The sequence below is a fragment of the Gobio gobio genome (genome assembly GCF_949357685.1).
Source record: "Gobio gobio genome assembly, chromosome: 25".
Lineage (NCBI taxonomy): Eukaryota > Metazoa > Chordata > Actinopteri > Cypriniformes > Gobionidae > Gobio > Gobio gobio.
This window is the reverse complement of record NC_137121.1, coordinates 15,087,623-15,105,199: the sequence shown is the minus strand read 5'-3', so window position 1 is coordinate 15,105,199 and position 17,577 is coordinate 15,087,623. Positions and strand designations below refer to the sequence as shown.

The 17,577-nt window shown below is 35.9% G+C and overlaps 1 protein-coding gene across 2 annotated transcripts in view; it reads left to right on the top strand.

The window, feature by feature from the left end:
• smpd3 (sphingomyelin phosphodiesterase 3) overlaps positions 1-17,138 on the top strand; it is a 48,258-nt gene extending 31,120 nt beyond the window's left edge. For both annotated transcript variants that reach the window (XM_079809986.1, XM_079809987.1), the window contains 6 exons: positions 6,688-6,763; positions 9,646-9,807; positions 10,881-10,970; positions 13,052-13,115; positions 13,193-13,355; positions 15,263-17,138. In XM_079809986.1, the coding sequence (XP_079666112.1) occupies positions 6,688-6,763; positions 9,646-9,807; positions 10,881-10,970; positions 13,052-13,115; positions 13,193-13,355; positions 15,263-15,364 (657 nt within the window). In that variant the 3' untranslated portion in view covers positions 15,365-17,138. The remainder of the gene's footprint in view (positions 1-6,687; positions 6,764-9,645; positions 9,808-10,880; positions 10,971-13,051; positions 13,116-13,192; positions 13,356-15,262) is intronic.
• The last annotated feature ends 439 nt before the right edge of the window (positions 17,139-17,577 follow it).

Here is a 17,577-nt window from a genome sequence, read left to right as displayed (position 1 = left end):
TCAGTTCACCAAATCGGACTGAATCGTTCTAAACGTTTCGCGTCTCCAGTCAGCGCTGATCCATAATTTACTAAAGTTACTAACTTTCTGACATGAGTGACAGTCCCTCCGACTAGAAATAGACTAATAACCTGAAGTATATGCTGTAACTACAACAGTTCAGACATGCTGAGAACTGATGTGAAGTGAACTCAGGTCCATCCGTCTCTCTGGCAGCAGCTCGTGCCTGCTCCTGCCTCGTAGACCTCGTTAAACCACGCCCCCTCCGCTCATTTAAAATGCAAAGATGTCAGCCAATCACAACAGTGGGCGTTTTTACTGAAGTCTCACAGCAGACACGCCTCTTGAAGCAGGGCATTCAGCCACAGGGCAAACAGCAGTATAGAAAAAATGCCTTTTATTTCTAAATTATGACATTTTATGATGTAAAAGTCATACTAACAATATAAGTACACCTCAGGAAACATTATAAAATAATAGAAAAATGCCATGCCATGGGACCTTTAAATTTTAACCATCTTTTTATATGTAATACATATAAAAATGTACACAAAATTGAATGTAGTTGTTAAGATTTAAATTTTTTTGTCTATTATTGGCACATGACTATTAACTAATTAAAAATTAATTCAAAACTCATAACCATAATGACATATTACTTAACAATTAGTTAATAGTCATGTGCCTTAACAAGTAAAGTCATAACATAATGATAGCTTTGCAAATCTTTAACTAATGATTAATTAAAGCAGACAACTGGAAGTTGAAATGCATGGCTTTGACCCATTGAGGTAATTAACACATTAATGTAAATTATTAGTTAATATAATATGTTATTAGGGAATTAATACATTGTCATATTTAATTAATAGCAATTCATATATTACTTAATCTATTAATCATATAGAATCTTCACTAGTTGCTGATGCAGTAATCATTAATAAATGGTTTAGTTCTTCATGAGTCATACATTAACGCATGATTATCTGTGCATTAGTTAAGCATGAATTTATGCATATTAGTGCACCCGTATTGTAAAGTGTTACCAATGTTTTTTGCGGAATCTGGCGTTTCCATCACTCGTTTCTGATGCGATACTTCAAAATGCACATATTTTAAATTTTAATAATATTTCACAATATTGCTGTTTTTACTGTAATTTGTAATGCAGCCTTGGTGAGCATCTAAATAATAAATCTGCGAAATCTCATCCTGCTCTGTTTGGACAGACAAATTTCAGGACTTTCATTGCTTATTTGAAACAAATAGTTCATGAATCAGCATTCAAAATGCAGAACTATCCAGTCCACCCATAAAATGTATGGAAACTATGATGCAAAATAAAGCATAACAGAGGTCATTTATATATAGCCTAGAAGTCTTAAAGGTAAAGTAGCAAAAACAGCTTAACTTTAAAGGTCAATGCTCATGTAACAACAACGGAATGAATCTGCATAAATAGTACATGAAACCATTCTTAAACACATCGTCGTGTTTAGTTCAATGGGACAATTACGTATGAATGGATTTGTGAGTGACATACTCATAAATTTGTTCTGCTTGTGTCATGAATGAGGCCCAGAGCGGATGTAAAATGGTTGCATAATACTTAATTACTGTTTTTGGTGCAAGAAAACTTGTCTGTTATTAGGCAAAATGTTAAAACTTGGAGATTGTACAGCAATCAGTGCCGCCTTTCAGCGGAAAAAGACCGTGACCTACTGCTCTTGCTGTGGTCAGCTCTATTTGCAATGCTTTGTTAGTGTAAAGTATAGCCGTCTTCAGCTTTAGTCATGTCTTTGCTGTGTGTTATCAGCTCAGCATTCAAGCTGCCAGTAGGAGTGGATTAGAAGAACAGGAGGAAGTTCATTAGACAGCCAGGCTCTGTGTGTGTGTGTGTGTGTGTGTGTGTGTGTGTGTGTGTGTGTGTGTGTGTGTGTGTGTGTGTGTGTGTGTGTGTGTGTGTGTGTGTGTGTGTGTGTGTGTGTGTGTGTGTGTGTGTGTGTGTGTGTGCTTGCGTGCGTGTGTGTGTGTGTGTGTTTGCGTGTGTGCGCGTGCGTGTGTGTGTGTGTGTGTGTGTGTGTGTTTGTGTTTGTTTGTTGGACTTACTTAGCCAGCCGACTGTTTCTCCTTTGGGCAAGTAATCTTTAACCTTATAAGAGATCCCACAAGTGGCAGACTCATTCCAATTAGCACACTGCTCATTAACACTTATTTGCATGTATGCACACACAATCAAAACACGCAACCTTACATGGACTTTAGCTCAGGTGAAACATTGTGCAAGGTCACACAATACCCTTGCACACATATAATACACTAGCATTCTCACAATAGCAACATTGCGGTATCCAACTCCAATATCAGTGAAATTTCACTTTTTTTCAATATCAATTTTGATACCACAGCAAATATGCTATCAAACGCTATCAAAATATGGTATTACTTATTGCATTCAATATATTCATGTAAATTATATTTTTTTGTCAAAATGTTTGATTAATATTAACATAATAAACCACGGCAAGTCTGATCCTACTGTACAGATATGCTATTTTTGAAATGCATGTATTTTTTTGTCCTGCCTGTGTATTTTGCCAATTAAGAGCATGTGTGCACATACACATGAGCATTCAAAATACACTCACCTAAAGTATTATTAGGAACACCATACTTATGCTGTGTTTGACCCCCTTTCGCCTTCAGAACTGCCTTAATTCTACCTGGCATTGATTCAACAAGGTGCTGAAAGCATTCTTTAGAAATGTTGGCCCATATTGATAGGATAGCATCTTGCAGTTGATAGAGATTTGTGTGATGCACATCCAGGGCACGAAGCTCCCGTTCCACCACATCCCAAAGATGCTCTATTGGGTTGAGATCTGGGGACTGTGGGGGCCATTTTAGTACAGTGAACTCATTGTCATGTTCAAGAAACCAATTTGAAATGATTCGAGCTTTGTGACATGGCGCATTATCCTGCTGGAAGTAGCCATCAGAGGATGATTCATGATGGTCATAAAGGGATGGACATGGTCAGAAACAATGCTCAGGTAGGCCGTGGCCTTTAAACGATGCCCAATTGGCACTAAGGGGCCTAAAGTGTGCCAAGAAAACATCCCCCACACCATTACACCACCACCACCAGCCTGCACAGTGCAAACAAGGCATGATGGATCCATGTTCTCATTCTGTTTACGCCAAATTCTGACTCTACCATCTGAATGTCTCAACAGAAATCGAGACTCCTCAGACCAGGCAACATTTTTCCAGTCTTCAACTGTCCAATTCTGGTGAGCTCGTGCAAATTGTAGCCTCTTTTTCCTATTTGTAGTGGAGATGAGTGGTACCCGGTGGGGTCTTCTGCTGTTGTAGCCCATCCGCCTCAAGGTTGTGCGTGTTGTGGCTTCACAAATGCTTTGCTGCATACCTCGGTTGTAACGAGTGTTTATTTCGGTCAAAGTTGCTCTTCTATCAGCTTGCATCAGTCGGCCCATTCTCCTCTGACCTCTAGCATCAACAAGGCATTTTGGCCCACAGGACTGCCGCATACTGGATGTTTTTCCCTTTTCACGCCATTCTTTGTAAACCCTAGAAATGGTTGTGCGTGAAAATCCCAGTAACTGAGCAGATTGTGAAATACTCAGACCGGCCCGTCTGGCACCAACAACCATGCCAAGCTCAAAATTGCTTAAATCACCTTTCTTTCCAATTCTCACATTCAGTTTGGAGTTCAGGAGGTTGTCTTAACCAGGACCACACCCCTAAATGCATTGAAGCAACTGCCATGTGATTGGTTGATTAGATAATTGCATTAATGAGAAATTGAACAGGTGTTCATAATAATCCTTTAGGTGAGTGTAAGTCGGTGCATTAATAAAAAACATTTAGGCCTAAAATTAAGGTGTATTTAAATTGCATATAACATTTCCATCCATTTAGATTACACAGTTAACATAAACAAACTGATAATCTGATAATGTGATGCATATTTGTCAGTCACAATTAAAAGAAACGAGTACGATTTCTTCGCTCAAAAAAATCATAGCATAGTTTTTAGTATTTGCATCTATTTAATTTTATTTCTGTCATGACAACTCTCGGAGAGATTGGCATGGTAATAGAGATTGGCAATGTTAGTGTATTTGGTCTTGGCGGAATAGATCTTCTACACCGCTGCTTCAGAGCAAGTACTGAGATTGCTACTGCCAATACATTCACAGACATTGCTGTGAGCATGTAAGACAAGTTGCTGCTGCACATATAACATACATGAAATAACCCTGTAGCAGATCTATACAGGTGGATCTGGGGAAGGTGGAGGGTTTCTGAAAGCGTGCTGCAGACTGCTAACAGCAAACATGAGCACAGATGATTGGCCGCTGATGCAACAGCAACCAATCAGCGAGATAACAATGTGATCACTACCAAATGAGTTAAGGACCTATCAGCCTGCGCCATCTAGAGTTTCATGCCAGAACTTGGCATTTTAATATTCATAATTTCAAAATGCATTTATTCAAGGTGATTAGAATCAACATAAATCTGTTCACTGAAAAAATTACATTTATTAATTTGAAAATTGTTAAAACCTGGTTAAAAGGGTTGAAACATGCCATGGTTAACCCTTAAACACATACCTCTGGTATTTAGTGACCTGAGACGTCATTCACTACCCTCTTCTTCATTCATTTTTTAAAGTTAGCCATCCATCTTCTAGGTATCATTTTTCGTGTTATATTTCACATTAAGTTTATCAGTTTGTTTATGTTGAAACTGTGTGATTTAAACTGTACTTGTAATCTGAAAATGAGGCAAAGAGTATTTTTTAGTCAGGCACCATCAATTTGTTAGTGCTACTTTTACTGTATAAATATTTTTATTTTATTTTATTTTCAACAGTTTCCTGCCTCCTCTTGTCTGTCACTGCAAACACATACACTTAGCCAAGCATGGATAAACATTTGAAATATTCATACGCAAGGACACAGAAAGGGAAAGAGAGGCCATGCAGCTACGGAACAGAGGAAGGCAATGAAGCTGAGTAAGGAAAAAGCCAGGAATGAAATGAAAGAGTATTAGCTCTGTTTGATCCAATGCAGTGAGTGAGCTCATGGTAGAGACCACATGGTCAGACTCTCATTAGTGTAATTAAATCTACAAATCACCTCTAAAGAACAATGACATTTATTATCACCCACTGCTGAAATGTAGAACTTGGAGGGCTTCAGTATTTGGAAGGGGGTTGAAAACAGTGTCCAGACATATACCTCTCAGCACTTTAAATAGTCTGGGAATGAGCCAATGTAAATGTTTTACACTGAATGGGGCGTCTGGATGAAAAGAGGACAGAGAGATGGCAGAATGAACAAACACTCACACAAACAAATGTGCATGCCAGTTTTCCTTTCCCCCCCCCCCCGTTTTGTTTACCTACAGTTAACACAAAATGAAATCTTTAGCAAGTCTCAAAATCAGTGTCAATTTTTCATACTGCGCATTATAACGTGATGCCTAAATTCACTTTTTTTATTTTTTATTCACAATTTAAAACGATTGGTTTATGTATTTAGTACTTTAGTACTTATTTTTACAGTTGTGCTCAAAAGTTCACGTACCCCTTGCAGAATCATATAGCCCCATTCAAAAGTTTACATGTTGATTCTTAATACCTGGTTTAATACTTAATTACCTGGATGATCCACAACAGTTTTTTTAATGTTTTGGGATGGTTGTTCGCGAGTCTCTTGTTTGTCCTGAGCAGTTCAATCCTCCAGGTCCTGCACATTCTTTGTTTCTCCAGCATCTTTTGCCTATTTGAACCTTTGCCAGCAGTGACTGTATGATTTTGTGATCCATCTTGTCACACTGAGGACAATTGAGGGACTCATACACCACTATTACAAAAGCTGAAAACATTCACTGATGATTGCTCAAGAAGGAAACATGATGCAGTAAGAGCCAGGGGTGTAAACTTTTTGAATTGGATGATCAGGGTAAAATTTTATTTTTTACAGATTCTGCAAGGGGTATGTAAACTTATGAGCACACACATACACACACACATACATTCTTGAATATGTGGTTTACAGGGACTCTCCATAGATAAAGTGGTTTAGTACATTTATTTTTTGTTTTGAATTACAAGGACATCGGCATGTGCTCATAATGAAGGAGGCGTGTCCTAAAACCTGAATACACTCCACAATATAAGGACTTTGCATCCTCATTATGTAGGTCAAACCACACACAGAGAACTTATGTGTGTGTGAAGATCTGCAAAAAACACAATCCAAAATGCTAAATGCTGACATTGCAGAATTTTGGTGTTAAATTTGCTCCTACTAGTCCGTATTCAATATTTCTATATTCAGTCCGTCTGCTCACTAATGTGCTGATATTATGCTTGAACCAGACAAGAAAAACAAGATGAAATGTAAGAATTTGGTGCAGCTGGATAAAATATGAGCAGGTGTTGAACCGCTCAGAGCTGTGCATGCTCTGACTATTTCCTTTTAACATGGACATCTAAGAGCGTTATGACAGGAGAATCTGACCAAGAGAGAGCGCAACAACGCTCAGGGGTGTTTGACAGCACTTCATAGCTGATTTTGCATTTCAGTAACACGTTTGATGTGGCAAAGTTCTCACCTCAATCTCTTTTGTCCTCCTGCTCTATTCTCTCAGGTGCAGGTTGGATGCTCTGCTCAGGAACAACGTGTTGTTGGATATATCGCCTGTACTCATCTGCATGCTATTGAAGGTAGGTGTCTATGCACACATAGAGCACACAGAGGGATTCCAGTCATATCATAGTGACTTAAAGGAGCAGTACGCGATTTCTGAGAAACACTGTTGATATTTGAAATCAACCCAAACAAGCACAACCCATCCCTTCATTGCTCCTACCCCCCAAAATGCACAAACACGCAATGCAAGTGTGGATACCTTCTTTATCATATCTGAATTAAGCTAATTATAATATTTAAAAAGTTGTTAATTAGTGATGTTATTAAGCTATTTTTGTAGGTAGGACTACTAGGTTCCCACATTTTTTTAGACACACTCATAAACCCCAGTGAAGTTGCGGTACTCTGACTAGAGCTTTGACGCTGAGTGATCCTGACAGGTTTGTCCCGATTCTAGATTTCACACAGAGCAGGGAAACGCTTGTGTGTATGTGTGCGTTTTTGTGTGAACCGTAAAAACGAGTCTGCTTTATCTCAGTCGCTTGTGTCATGCACCCGAATCGGCACTTCACAAGCAGGACCTGTGACATCACTGCATGTTGACCCCTGTTCTCCGTTCCGATTAATCAACGTGTCCCGCTCGCCCACAGGATCCCGGTTCCCATGACGACGGGCTCTCGCCGTTCCTGGCGTCAGCCCTATTTAAAGCTCACGGTCTATGGCGCTCATTTTTTACGAAGACATACTCATGCTATTCCGGGATCCACCTACGCCTCTGTGTGTCTGCCACCCTTTCTAATTATAGAGCAGGGGCTATTTCAGGAGGATAAATGAAACATGAGGGAACGAGGCAAGAAACGGGGAAGAAGGCAAGAGAAACCTAATTATGCTGGAGATGATGCAGGACAGGGACTTTCAGGGACAAGTGTGGTTCAGTTAATAGACGAGGCAGTGTGTCTCTGGATATTCTCAATCGCTTGTTTTCCCCTGTCAAACTGTATGAGTGTGTGTGTGTGTGTGTGTGTGTGTGTTTGTGTGTTATAGACTTTGACAGTGCAGAGGCGGATTTAAGTTATTCTCCTGATGTATACACATTGCCTTGGTTTCTTATGCAGTTTTGAGATTTCAATTAGCTTTGAAGGAAATTTTATGGCACAGTGGCTTCTCTTTTATGTATAATGAGTTCTAAATTGTTTAATTTAAGTATCACCTATGTCTCAAATTTCTTACATTTTCAGACCTAAAAAAATTATCAAGCGAAGCAGACTTGAACGATCTTAAAGAGTTTTTGTTGTGACATTTACCAGACTGATGTGCATTTTCTCATTTATTACCATTCAAAAGTTTGAGGTCAGTGAGATTTTAGTTGTTTTTTAAAGAAAATTAATGCAAGGATGCAATCAATTGATCAAATCTGTACATCTGTACAGACAGTAAAGACATTTCTAATGTGTTACCAAAGGGTTTTATTTTTAACTGTTTTCTTGAGCAGCAAATCAGCATAGTGGAATGATTTCTGAAGGATCATGTGACACTGAAGACTGGAGTATTGATGCTGAAAATTCAGCTTTGCATGACTGGAATAAATCATACATTTTAAAATATATTAAAATAGAAAACAGTTCTTTTAAATTGTACTACTATTTCATAATATTACAAATATTATTGCATTTTTGCCAATTTTACTGCACCTTTGGTGTGATTTCTTTCACAAACATAAAAAAGCCTTTAGATTACAGCCCACAAAGTACTGCATAAAAAAAATGTACCGCATCATTTTCAGTAATTATAGTGTACCTATAAAGTACATGTGTTTAGTTCTAAAATACCTACAGTATAAATAATTTGTTAATTTTTGTGGTTGTTACCACTCTATTCCCCAAGTTTTACATATTGTTCCCTTATTACTATACTCGTACGTACTTTATAAGTAATTAATTACTGAAAGACAGTTATGCTGTAAATTAATTTTACTTTGTAATCTAAAGCGTTACTAAAAAATCTTACCGACCCCGAACTTTTAAATGGCAGTGTACATTGCAAGTGAACAAAAATAATACACTATATAAAAATAGATCACTGCCAAATGCTTTGATTGGCCAATCAGAATCAAGTAATCAAGTAAACATTTGGTAAAGCCCCATTCACGATAACTTTAAAGATAACTATAATGATAACTATATTAGCGTCCACACCAGCGAACGATATCATTCTAAGCATTCGCTTGTCTGCCGCTTTAAATGCTCAAGCTCGTACAGCAGGATGGATTCTGATTGGCTGTCAATGTTTTTATCGTTCATCACCTGGAAAAAAATCGTTCTGAAACAATATCATTTCTCTGTGCCATATACTGCTGTGGTGTGAACTCTGCTATTCATTAATATTGAGAACGATTTTTAGAACTATATATTTATCGTTATCTTTATAATTATCCTTGGTGTGAACAGGCCTTAACACTAGTGGTGCAGAAATTACACACTACAGATTTTTAAAGGTTACTTTAGCACCAGCAACACACACACACTTCTAACTTCAGTGACTGTTTGAGGTTTGCAATTAAATTGCTGTTCTTTCTTTCTCACTTGCTCTCTTCTACACTTGCCACTGCCAGCTCCACCAAAGCAGAGGGGAGATGTTACAGACCATCTCTTCTCTTTTTCTATGCTTCACTGCTTTCTCTCGCTCTTCTTGGCTCTGTTTTCCCACCCTGGCCTCATTAAATCGCTACATCTGCCATAACTGCCTCAGAACGAGTCGTGGAAATGTGATAAACTAGAGGCACCTCAGTGCGACGCTATTTCATTATATTACCCCGAAATCAAATGAGTTGTTTTGCGCATTGCGATATGTGTGCGTTTTATTGAATAAAACCCTCTGTAAAATGAAATTTGTGCTTTTATTAGATTTTAGTTCTTGGTATAGGTATTGTTTGTGTAAATCTGTCTTCTTCTCTCAGGTGATGCATCTGTGCGCTGCGAGCAGATGGACTTGCTGCTGGAGTGGGGTGCCGAGTTCAAAAGGACCACCTTGGGTCCCACGGACGAGGAGAAGGTTCTGGACGATCAGGTGGCCTTCGACGTCATCCTCGGAGACCTCAACTTTGACAACTGCTCCTCGGGTACCATCATTTTCTTCGTTAAAAACATCTGGGGGTTTTATTACTAAAGCAATAAGCAGGCCACGTGGAATGTGCAGGCTTAGGGTATAAAAAATGTCCTTCAGTTGTTTATTTATTTATTTGGGGGGAAAATTGATTATACCTTTAGCTACTAGTAATAAATGTCCAAACATCTGGGTTTAGCATATTTTAGCATGTTTAAATTCATTCCATGTAATCCTGCTGATATTGTCCCTAAAAAATGTCCTTGTCTTAAAACATGGCTATAATAACAATCCCAATTAGAAACTTATGAGAAAAGACACTAATATTCAAAAAAGTGATATTATTTTTAATAATAATGATAACAATAATAATTATTATTATTAGCATTAATAATAATTCATAGTAATATTAATAATAATAATTGCTATTGTTTTATTGTTGTTATTATTGTTATTTAAAAAGTTACTAATAACAAAATGTTTTTTCATCCTTTTTATTACTTTCAATAATAATAATAATAATAATAATAATAATAATAATAATAATAATTATTATTATTATTATTATTATTAGTTTTAATAATTAATTATTTAATAATTATGAATAGTTTTAGTATTGTTGTTATTATATAAAAAAATTACAAGTTACAAATTTTGAAAGAAACTTGGCAGAGTTATTATTATTATAAAAAAACAGTTCTTCCAAGTTTTTCCACAATTTTATTTTTTACAATTAAAAAAATCGTTCACTTTTTTTTTTTTTTTTTTTACATCATATTTTAGAGCCAGAACTATGCATTTTATAATAATAATATATAGTAATAATAATAATATACAACAATTATATATAATGTAATTTATGATTATATAATTATATAAATTATATATTATAATATTCAGCTTATTCAACTTTGTATTCAACTAAGGTATCTTGTAAAATTGCTTTGAACGTTAAATATTGTTTTACTTAAAATAATTGAAGTGACCAGCATTGAACTATCTATGTGAACTATGTTTGACCAGAAGGAGGCAATGTAACCCTTTCTGAAACTCTTTATTTATCTGTCTCACAATGTTTCTGTCATTCAGAGGATAAGCTGGAACAACAGCACTCCCTCTTCACGCATTATAAAGACCCCTGTCGTCTTGGTCCTGGAGAGGACAAACCGTGGGCCTTAGGTGAGTTCAGTAAAAGAAAAAAGAAAGAAAAGGATTTACAGGCAATGTCATAAAAGCTTGGGAGTTGTTGTGGGTTAGTGGGTAGAGATCTGCACTTGTGGTTGACCAATATGGGTTTTTCCAAGAACTGCATGCAAATGCCATATCTAGAAAGTAGTGCTCATATAATAGATACATAATGCATATATGTATCTATTTATCATATATATATATTACAGAAGAGTAGTTGATACAAAAACAGTACATGTTATATCAACATCAAGATTTGAATGTTTAAGGAAAAAGTATATATGTAAGTGTACATATTATTAAAATTATGTATTTTGTATTGTTTTATATATTTATTTATATATATTTTTACATAATTTTTTTAATGATATATATATAAAATAAGGCCTTTTTTTAACCTTTTCCAGACACACACAAAAATAATCTTTTGTAGTATGGTAATCAGGTTTTTTTTCGCACAAGTGTCTCAATTTGTGTGAGATTTTAAAGTCAGCGCTAAATTAGATGTCACACGCCTGTGCTCACCGCGGCCACACACAGATGGTGCACTAGATGAGCTGGCAGGAGACCACAGTAGAAGTTCTTGCCCAGCCCCACTTCTGAAATAGATCTAACGGAGTGCAGGCCTTTTAATGACACTTCTGATTTTAGTGAGCGCCATTTGTGGGTGTGATCCACTTTTCTTTATAGCACACACTGTTTTTTTCTCCCCCCTGAAGTTCAAGGCCTGGTGAGGGTATGAAGATCTGTAAAAATGGAATGGAAATATGATAATTTTGGTTCTCAACTTTAATTTGTCCACGGCCCATTAATTTTGGTTTCCAGAATTCTCGCATCCCACACAATTCACTATATATAATTTAGAAAATATTATACCAAAATGTGTGTATGTAATATACACACACGCACTTTGGTATAATATTTTCCATATTATATATATATAATGTACAATATTTTATTAAATTATATATATATATAAATTTAAGAAAAATATATATTATAAATATATATAAATATATATATATTTAAGAAAAAAATATTATTTTTATATAAAAAACATTTATATTTATATATATTATAGATTATATAAATGTATATACAGTATATACATACAAATATTTCTTAAATATATACATGAATGTGTGTGTATTTATATATAAATAATAATTAACAGAGTACACACACATATATTATGTAAACAAAAACTTTTATTTTGGATGCGATTAATCACGATTAATCTTTTGAGAGCCCTAATATATATATATATATATATATATATATATATATATATATATATATATATATATATATATATATATATATATATTTATGCCTTTTTAATATTTAATTTATATATTTAATATATTGAGTGTATATACTGTATACAGCAACACATCTATATTATATATATTAATTTCTATAATTTCTCTTTCTATACTGTACTTTCTATATTATATATATTAATGGTTTTATTAATTATGTAATTTATTATTTATATGTTGCATATATATATATATATATATATATATATATATATATATATATATATATATATATATATACACTGCTACACATTTTGCTATTTTATTTTACTATATTATGTATACTATATTTTATACCATTATTAATATTATTATATATATTAATTGTTTTATTAAATATGTAATTTATAATTGTATATATTGCTAAAGTAAAAACAGTGGTTACAAAGAGCACCTTCATGGAAAGTACTGGAACTATCAATCTGGCTTTGCTAGAATTAGTGAAGTATGAAGAGGAAAAACAGAAGAGAGAAACGGTTGGGTGGAGATGGCCAATTAGAATCATGTATATATGCATATCAGTACCTCAGTCGTGACTCATACAGATTTCCCTTGAGCTCATTTTAATGCTGGAGTTACTCTGGTCCTACTCTTAAGAGACCTTGAGTGTAGATGGATGTCAAGTATCTGCTATACTTTAATGATTTTAGGGCCTTTCCAGGAGTCATACTCACAGGATATAAATATATATAAATTATATCTCCAGTTCATATATAACCTGTATGTGTTGCGTGTTTACATATACTACAGGTACATACCTGGACACGAGTGGGTTATATGATGAGGAAGTCAGCTCACCAGAGAGCCTACAAAAGTAAGTTGAACACAAATACGTGTGTATAGATTATGGATTCACAGTAAACACTCAGTCATTTCGCTTTTCTCTGACAGAGTAATGGAGAATGAAGAGGGGAGAAAAGAGTACCTGGTGTTCCCCGCAAGCAAGAACCATTGTCCCAGCCAGAAGGGGCGCAAAATCCCCCTGAAGGGCAATGGCAGGAGAATCGATTACATCCTTTATAAAGAGGAAGGCCTGCAACCGGACTGGAAAGTGGTGGGTTAAGATGAATAAACTCACTTCCCTTTTCGTGTGCATTATGCAAATAATTAGCATTAACTGAGACTAAAATGCAGTGAATGCAAAAACATGGGACTGCACATGGGAAGTCAATAAACAAAATGGCTTTCTTGTTGAGTAGCATGTCCATGGTGGTAGCCTATACTTTGCATACTTTTTTTCTTGATGAATAAAATAACCAGAATACATTTGCTAAAATGTGTACTAAACTACTCATTGGGTATCATATCCCACAATGCAATACACTAGGGGTGTAACGGTTCTCAGTAAAATATCAAACTGTACCGTTCTCCACCCACGGTTCGGCACGCATTGCACCTCGGTTAATCTCAAATCTGAAGGACACTATCACGATCGGGCCAGTTCTGCATCGTCACAAAAGTATATCATTTGCGTGTTTTTAAGCCTTGCCAATTTAAACATTCAAGTGCAAGAAGACGCAAAAGAGAATTTGCACTCACTGTGTGGGAAGTTTTGTGTGTGCACACAGAAAGCTGCGTATCAGACAGCGTGTGGATACCAAATTGAGTTCATTTTCATGTGTATCTGTATACTGGATACATGCATTATGTCTTAAAGTGACAGAAGCCTAATATTACTGTCTGTGTTTTTAATGTTAATCAAACTACAAAAGACAAAGAAATCACTTACTGTTCTTGACTGAATAACCTTTGTAACCTAATAAGGATGAATCTTTATTTAATATATACCGTGAATATTATATGCAGTGTTCTTTTACATTTGATTACTTTATTTATTGTGTTCTATTGTATTTAATTGTGCTATTCCTTGTTTGATTATTTTTTCTTATTTTCTTTATTTTTATTTGACAGTAGTCCTTTTTTTCTGCCCATAGCACATACTGAAACCGTGAAGAGTCATTTGAACCCTTACACCACTACAATAAACTTGGTTTAACTTGGTGTTTTTACAGTCTTTTTAAAACGTTAACCACATGCCACTAGATGCTGCATTAAATGCGTCATAAATAGGTCATATGACAGCAGTGAGGCATTCTTCTGTTTTAAAGCATTTAAAGTATATTCATAATGGAATATTGGCATGTGCTGTCATTATTACCTAAGGTTAAATGTATTCATTGAAATAAAGATGAAATAAAATAACACATAAATATTAGATTAGAAACTTAAACGAAAATTAGAAATGTTGCCATAGCAACTAACTGAAATAAGTTGTACTATTCACTGAAATTATGATCAAAACTTCTGTCAAATTAAAGCTAAATAGAAATATAACAGAAAAATGACAAAAGCACATAATTTTAAACTATAATTAAAATGTAAACTGGAAATATTCAAATAAAAGTTTAAAACGTTTTTTTAAGTGAAACAATAATTTTTTTATTATAATTTTTTTAAGCAGTGAGTGCAAAATATATACAAAAAAAGAGTTATTTTAAATATTTCCGTTTTTTAATTTTTTATTTATCACACAGGAAATGGAAAGTCAAGTTGAGAGCTTTGCATTGTGGGATACAGTATTTAACAAATTGTGCTTTGTATAGCTACTGCACATTTCAGCAAACCTACTCTCACAGATATTATTATGCATGTAAAAATGTGCCTACTGTGCACAGTATATGCACTATGTAGTACAGAAGTAGTAAGGGTAGTATATTCAATGGTGCATAACTATATGGTATTCATGTCACACAGTCAACTAATATGTTTAGTTATACTTGCTTAACTCTGTGGTGCCATCCCATGGAGCAGTGCTGGAATAGCATCCAAAAAGATCAATAGTATCTGACACATCTGTTCCAATTCAAATATTCACAGGTATAAATTGCTACATGATATATATATTTTTTTTTTGCTGATATTTTAATAGTTATTAAGGACTTGATCTATCACCCTTTACAGGATATAGAGGAGTTCAGCTTCATCACTCAACTTGCTGGATTGACTGACCACCTCTCAGTGGCTGCAAGATTGGTTGTGTCAACTGGAGAAGAGGAGACTTAGGACCCGGCCATAATTCAAAAAAAAAAAAAAATCAATGCCACGGAGAGAGAAGGGAGAGGCAAAGAGAGAGCGAGAGAAGTGAGTGAAAGAAAAAACAGCAGGAGGAGGCATTCGTCAAGCTTCCTGACAGATGAGGGCAGGGTGATTGAGAGGGTTGGTAAGTCGTAAAAAAAAAACGATGGATGACATAGATGGGGAGCATAGACGAGAGAGGGGGGTGAAAGAAAGGAGAAAACCACCAATCAGCTGAAAGCAGCATGCAGGTGTGTGCTTTTCTGGACCATGGTTCTCCATCCACCCCTAGACTCTCCGTGTTTACATCTGAACTGAAGAACAAAATTAAAGATTAACTCACCTTTGCACTTCTGAAGCTTCTCTGGGGCCCTTAAAGGGGCGGAGGCCATCTTTTGGTGCCATGACCCGGATATTGGAATGAAGGCTGTTGCATGGGAGAATGCGTACATTGACTGTTCCGGTCGTCCTTTCACACAATATGGACAAGGACACGTACGTCTGTGTGTTTAAAGTTATTCCACCGCAAGATCTATCCCTCAGCGTTCTTCAAAAGACCTCAGCAAGTGTCTTTCTTTTCTAATGTCTTTCTAAGGTTTCTATGGCCTCATGCCATCTTTTTAGGGAGTTTATATACTGATATACAATACTGATTAAGGTTGCATTGTATGGCCTCATCTAACACTAAGTAAAACAATTAAGAACATGTTCCGCTGGGATACAGTGACCAAGCCCTGGAGTGTGGCAGTGGCGCCATCACTGCAGACTATGGGAAAACTGAGCAATTGTTGGGGATTTAACCCCGAACTCTCGGTGGATGCATGTTTCTCAGTGCACTGCCATGTTTGCCGTGGCCTGCATGTTTGACGTGAACCCCCCAGACGCAATTAACACAGGCTGTTTTTCACACAAGCCCCTCCCCTTTACCTTCTTGCAGTATTGCTGTGGCTCCATCCCAGGAGAATGGTGCTGTAAAAGGCATCACAGTGTTCACTGTTTACATATTTGAGCCAAGATTGTCGTCCCCTGCAAATGTTTACACACTTATCAGGCAACGGTACCCCAAGAACTACCCCAGGTAGACCCACCGAAGCTCGCTCTTCACGTGTTAACACAATTGCTTTTATACTCTCTAAAATTCTCTTGTTATAAGTTGTTATTATTGCTATTATTGTTATTATTATCATTATTCTTATGATTACTATGGTTCGTAGATTTGATATTATGTTCATTTGCAAATGACTACATTCCCCATGATGCATGTATCTGCTTTTGCTGTGTTTAGAGGTTTACAGCAACCTAGTGTAGAGCTCCACCCTGTTTTGACTTACAGACCAATTGGCCAATCAAATGCTGTGTTCCATTCTATTCTGAAAGCGCAAGAGAACCACAGAAATACCAGAACCGAATGGCATTAATGGTTTTCGCACAGCCGTTCTTCCTCTGATGTAGCGGAAATGCATGCTAAATTACTCTGACAGAAAGTGTTTTGCACGGTAACTCTTTAAGGTGGTGGGCTTTTAGTGAATCGGCAACATCCCAGCTAATGTTTTTCCCATTACATTATAGGGATATTATTTTTTTATGTTCTCTCAATGTTTAAAATATCCAGTATGGTTTTGGGAATGGTAAAGGAACATTCCATTTTATAACTTTACGAACATTATGGGAATGCTTCAGAATGTTGACAGAACATTCAGAACAAACGAGTATTTAAAGGCACAATATGTAAGATTTTGGGATTAAAATATCCAAAAACCACTAGAACAGTGTTATATATTTTGTTGACTTGTGTACTTACATTATCCCAAATGTTTCCAAGAATGTTTAAATCCAGAGAAGTCATTTTAACCAGGACACGGACAGTGTCCGTGCGTCGCCCATCAATGACATCATTACCCTCGATTTCCTTTTTTATCTTGTAGAAACCATGGAAACACCAAAGACGCATTAATATATAATGTGTTTTATTAGACAGCTGAGCAACTGTTTGGATATATTCATCGACAGAAAACTAATCATTGTTATATAGCTCAACAGTTTTTTTATTGTATAAATCTGTTTAAGTACCATGTTTTACCATCCCTAACATCAGGTTTACTGCAGTGTGCAAAAAGTGTCTCATAGTAGCCACCGAGCGAGCGCACAGAGCACATTATAACAACTTCCAACAAGCTCAAATACGCTGCGTTACCTCACAT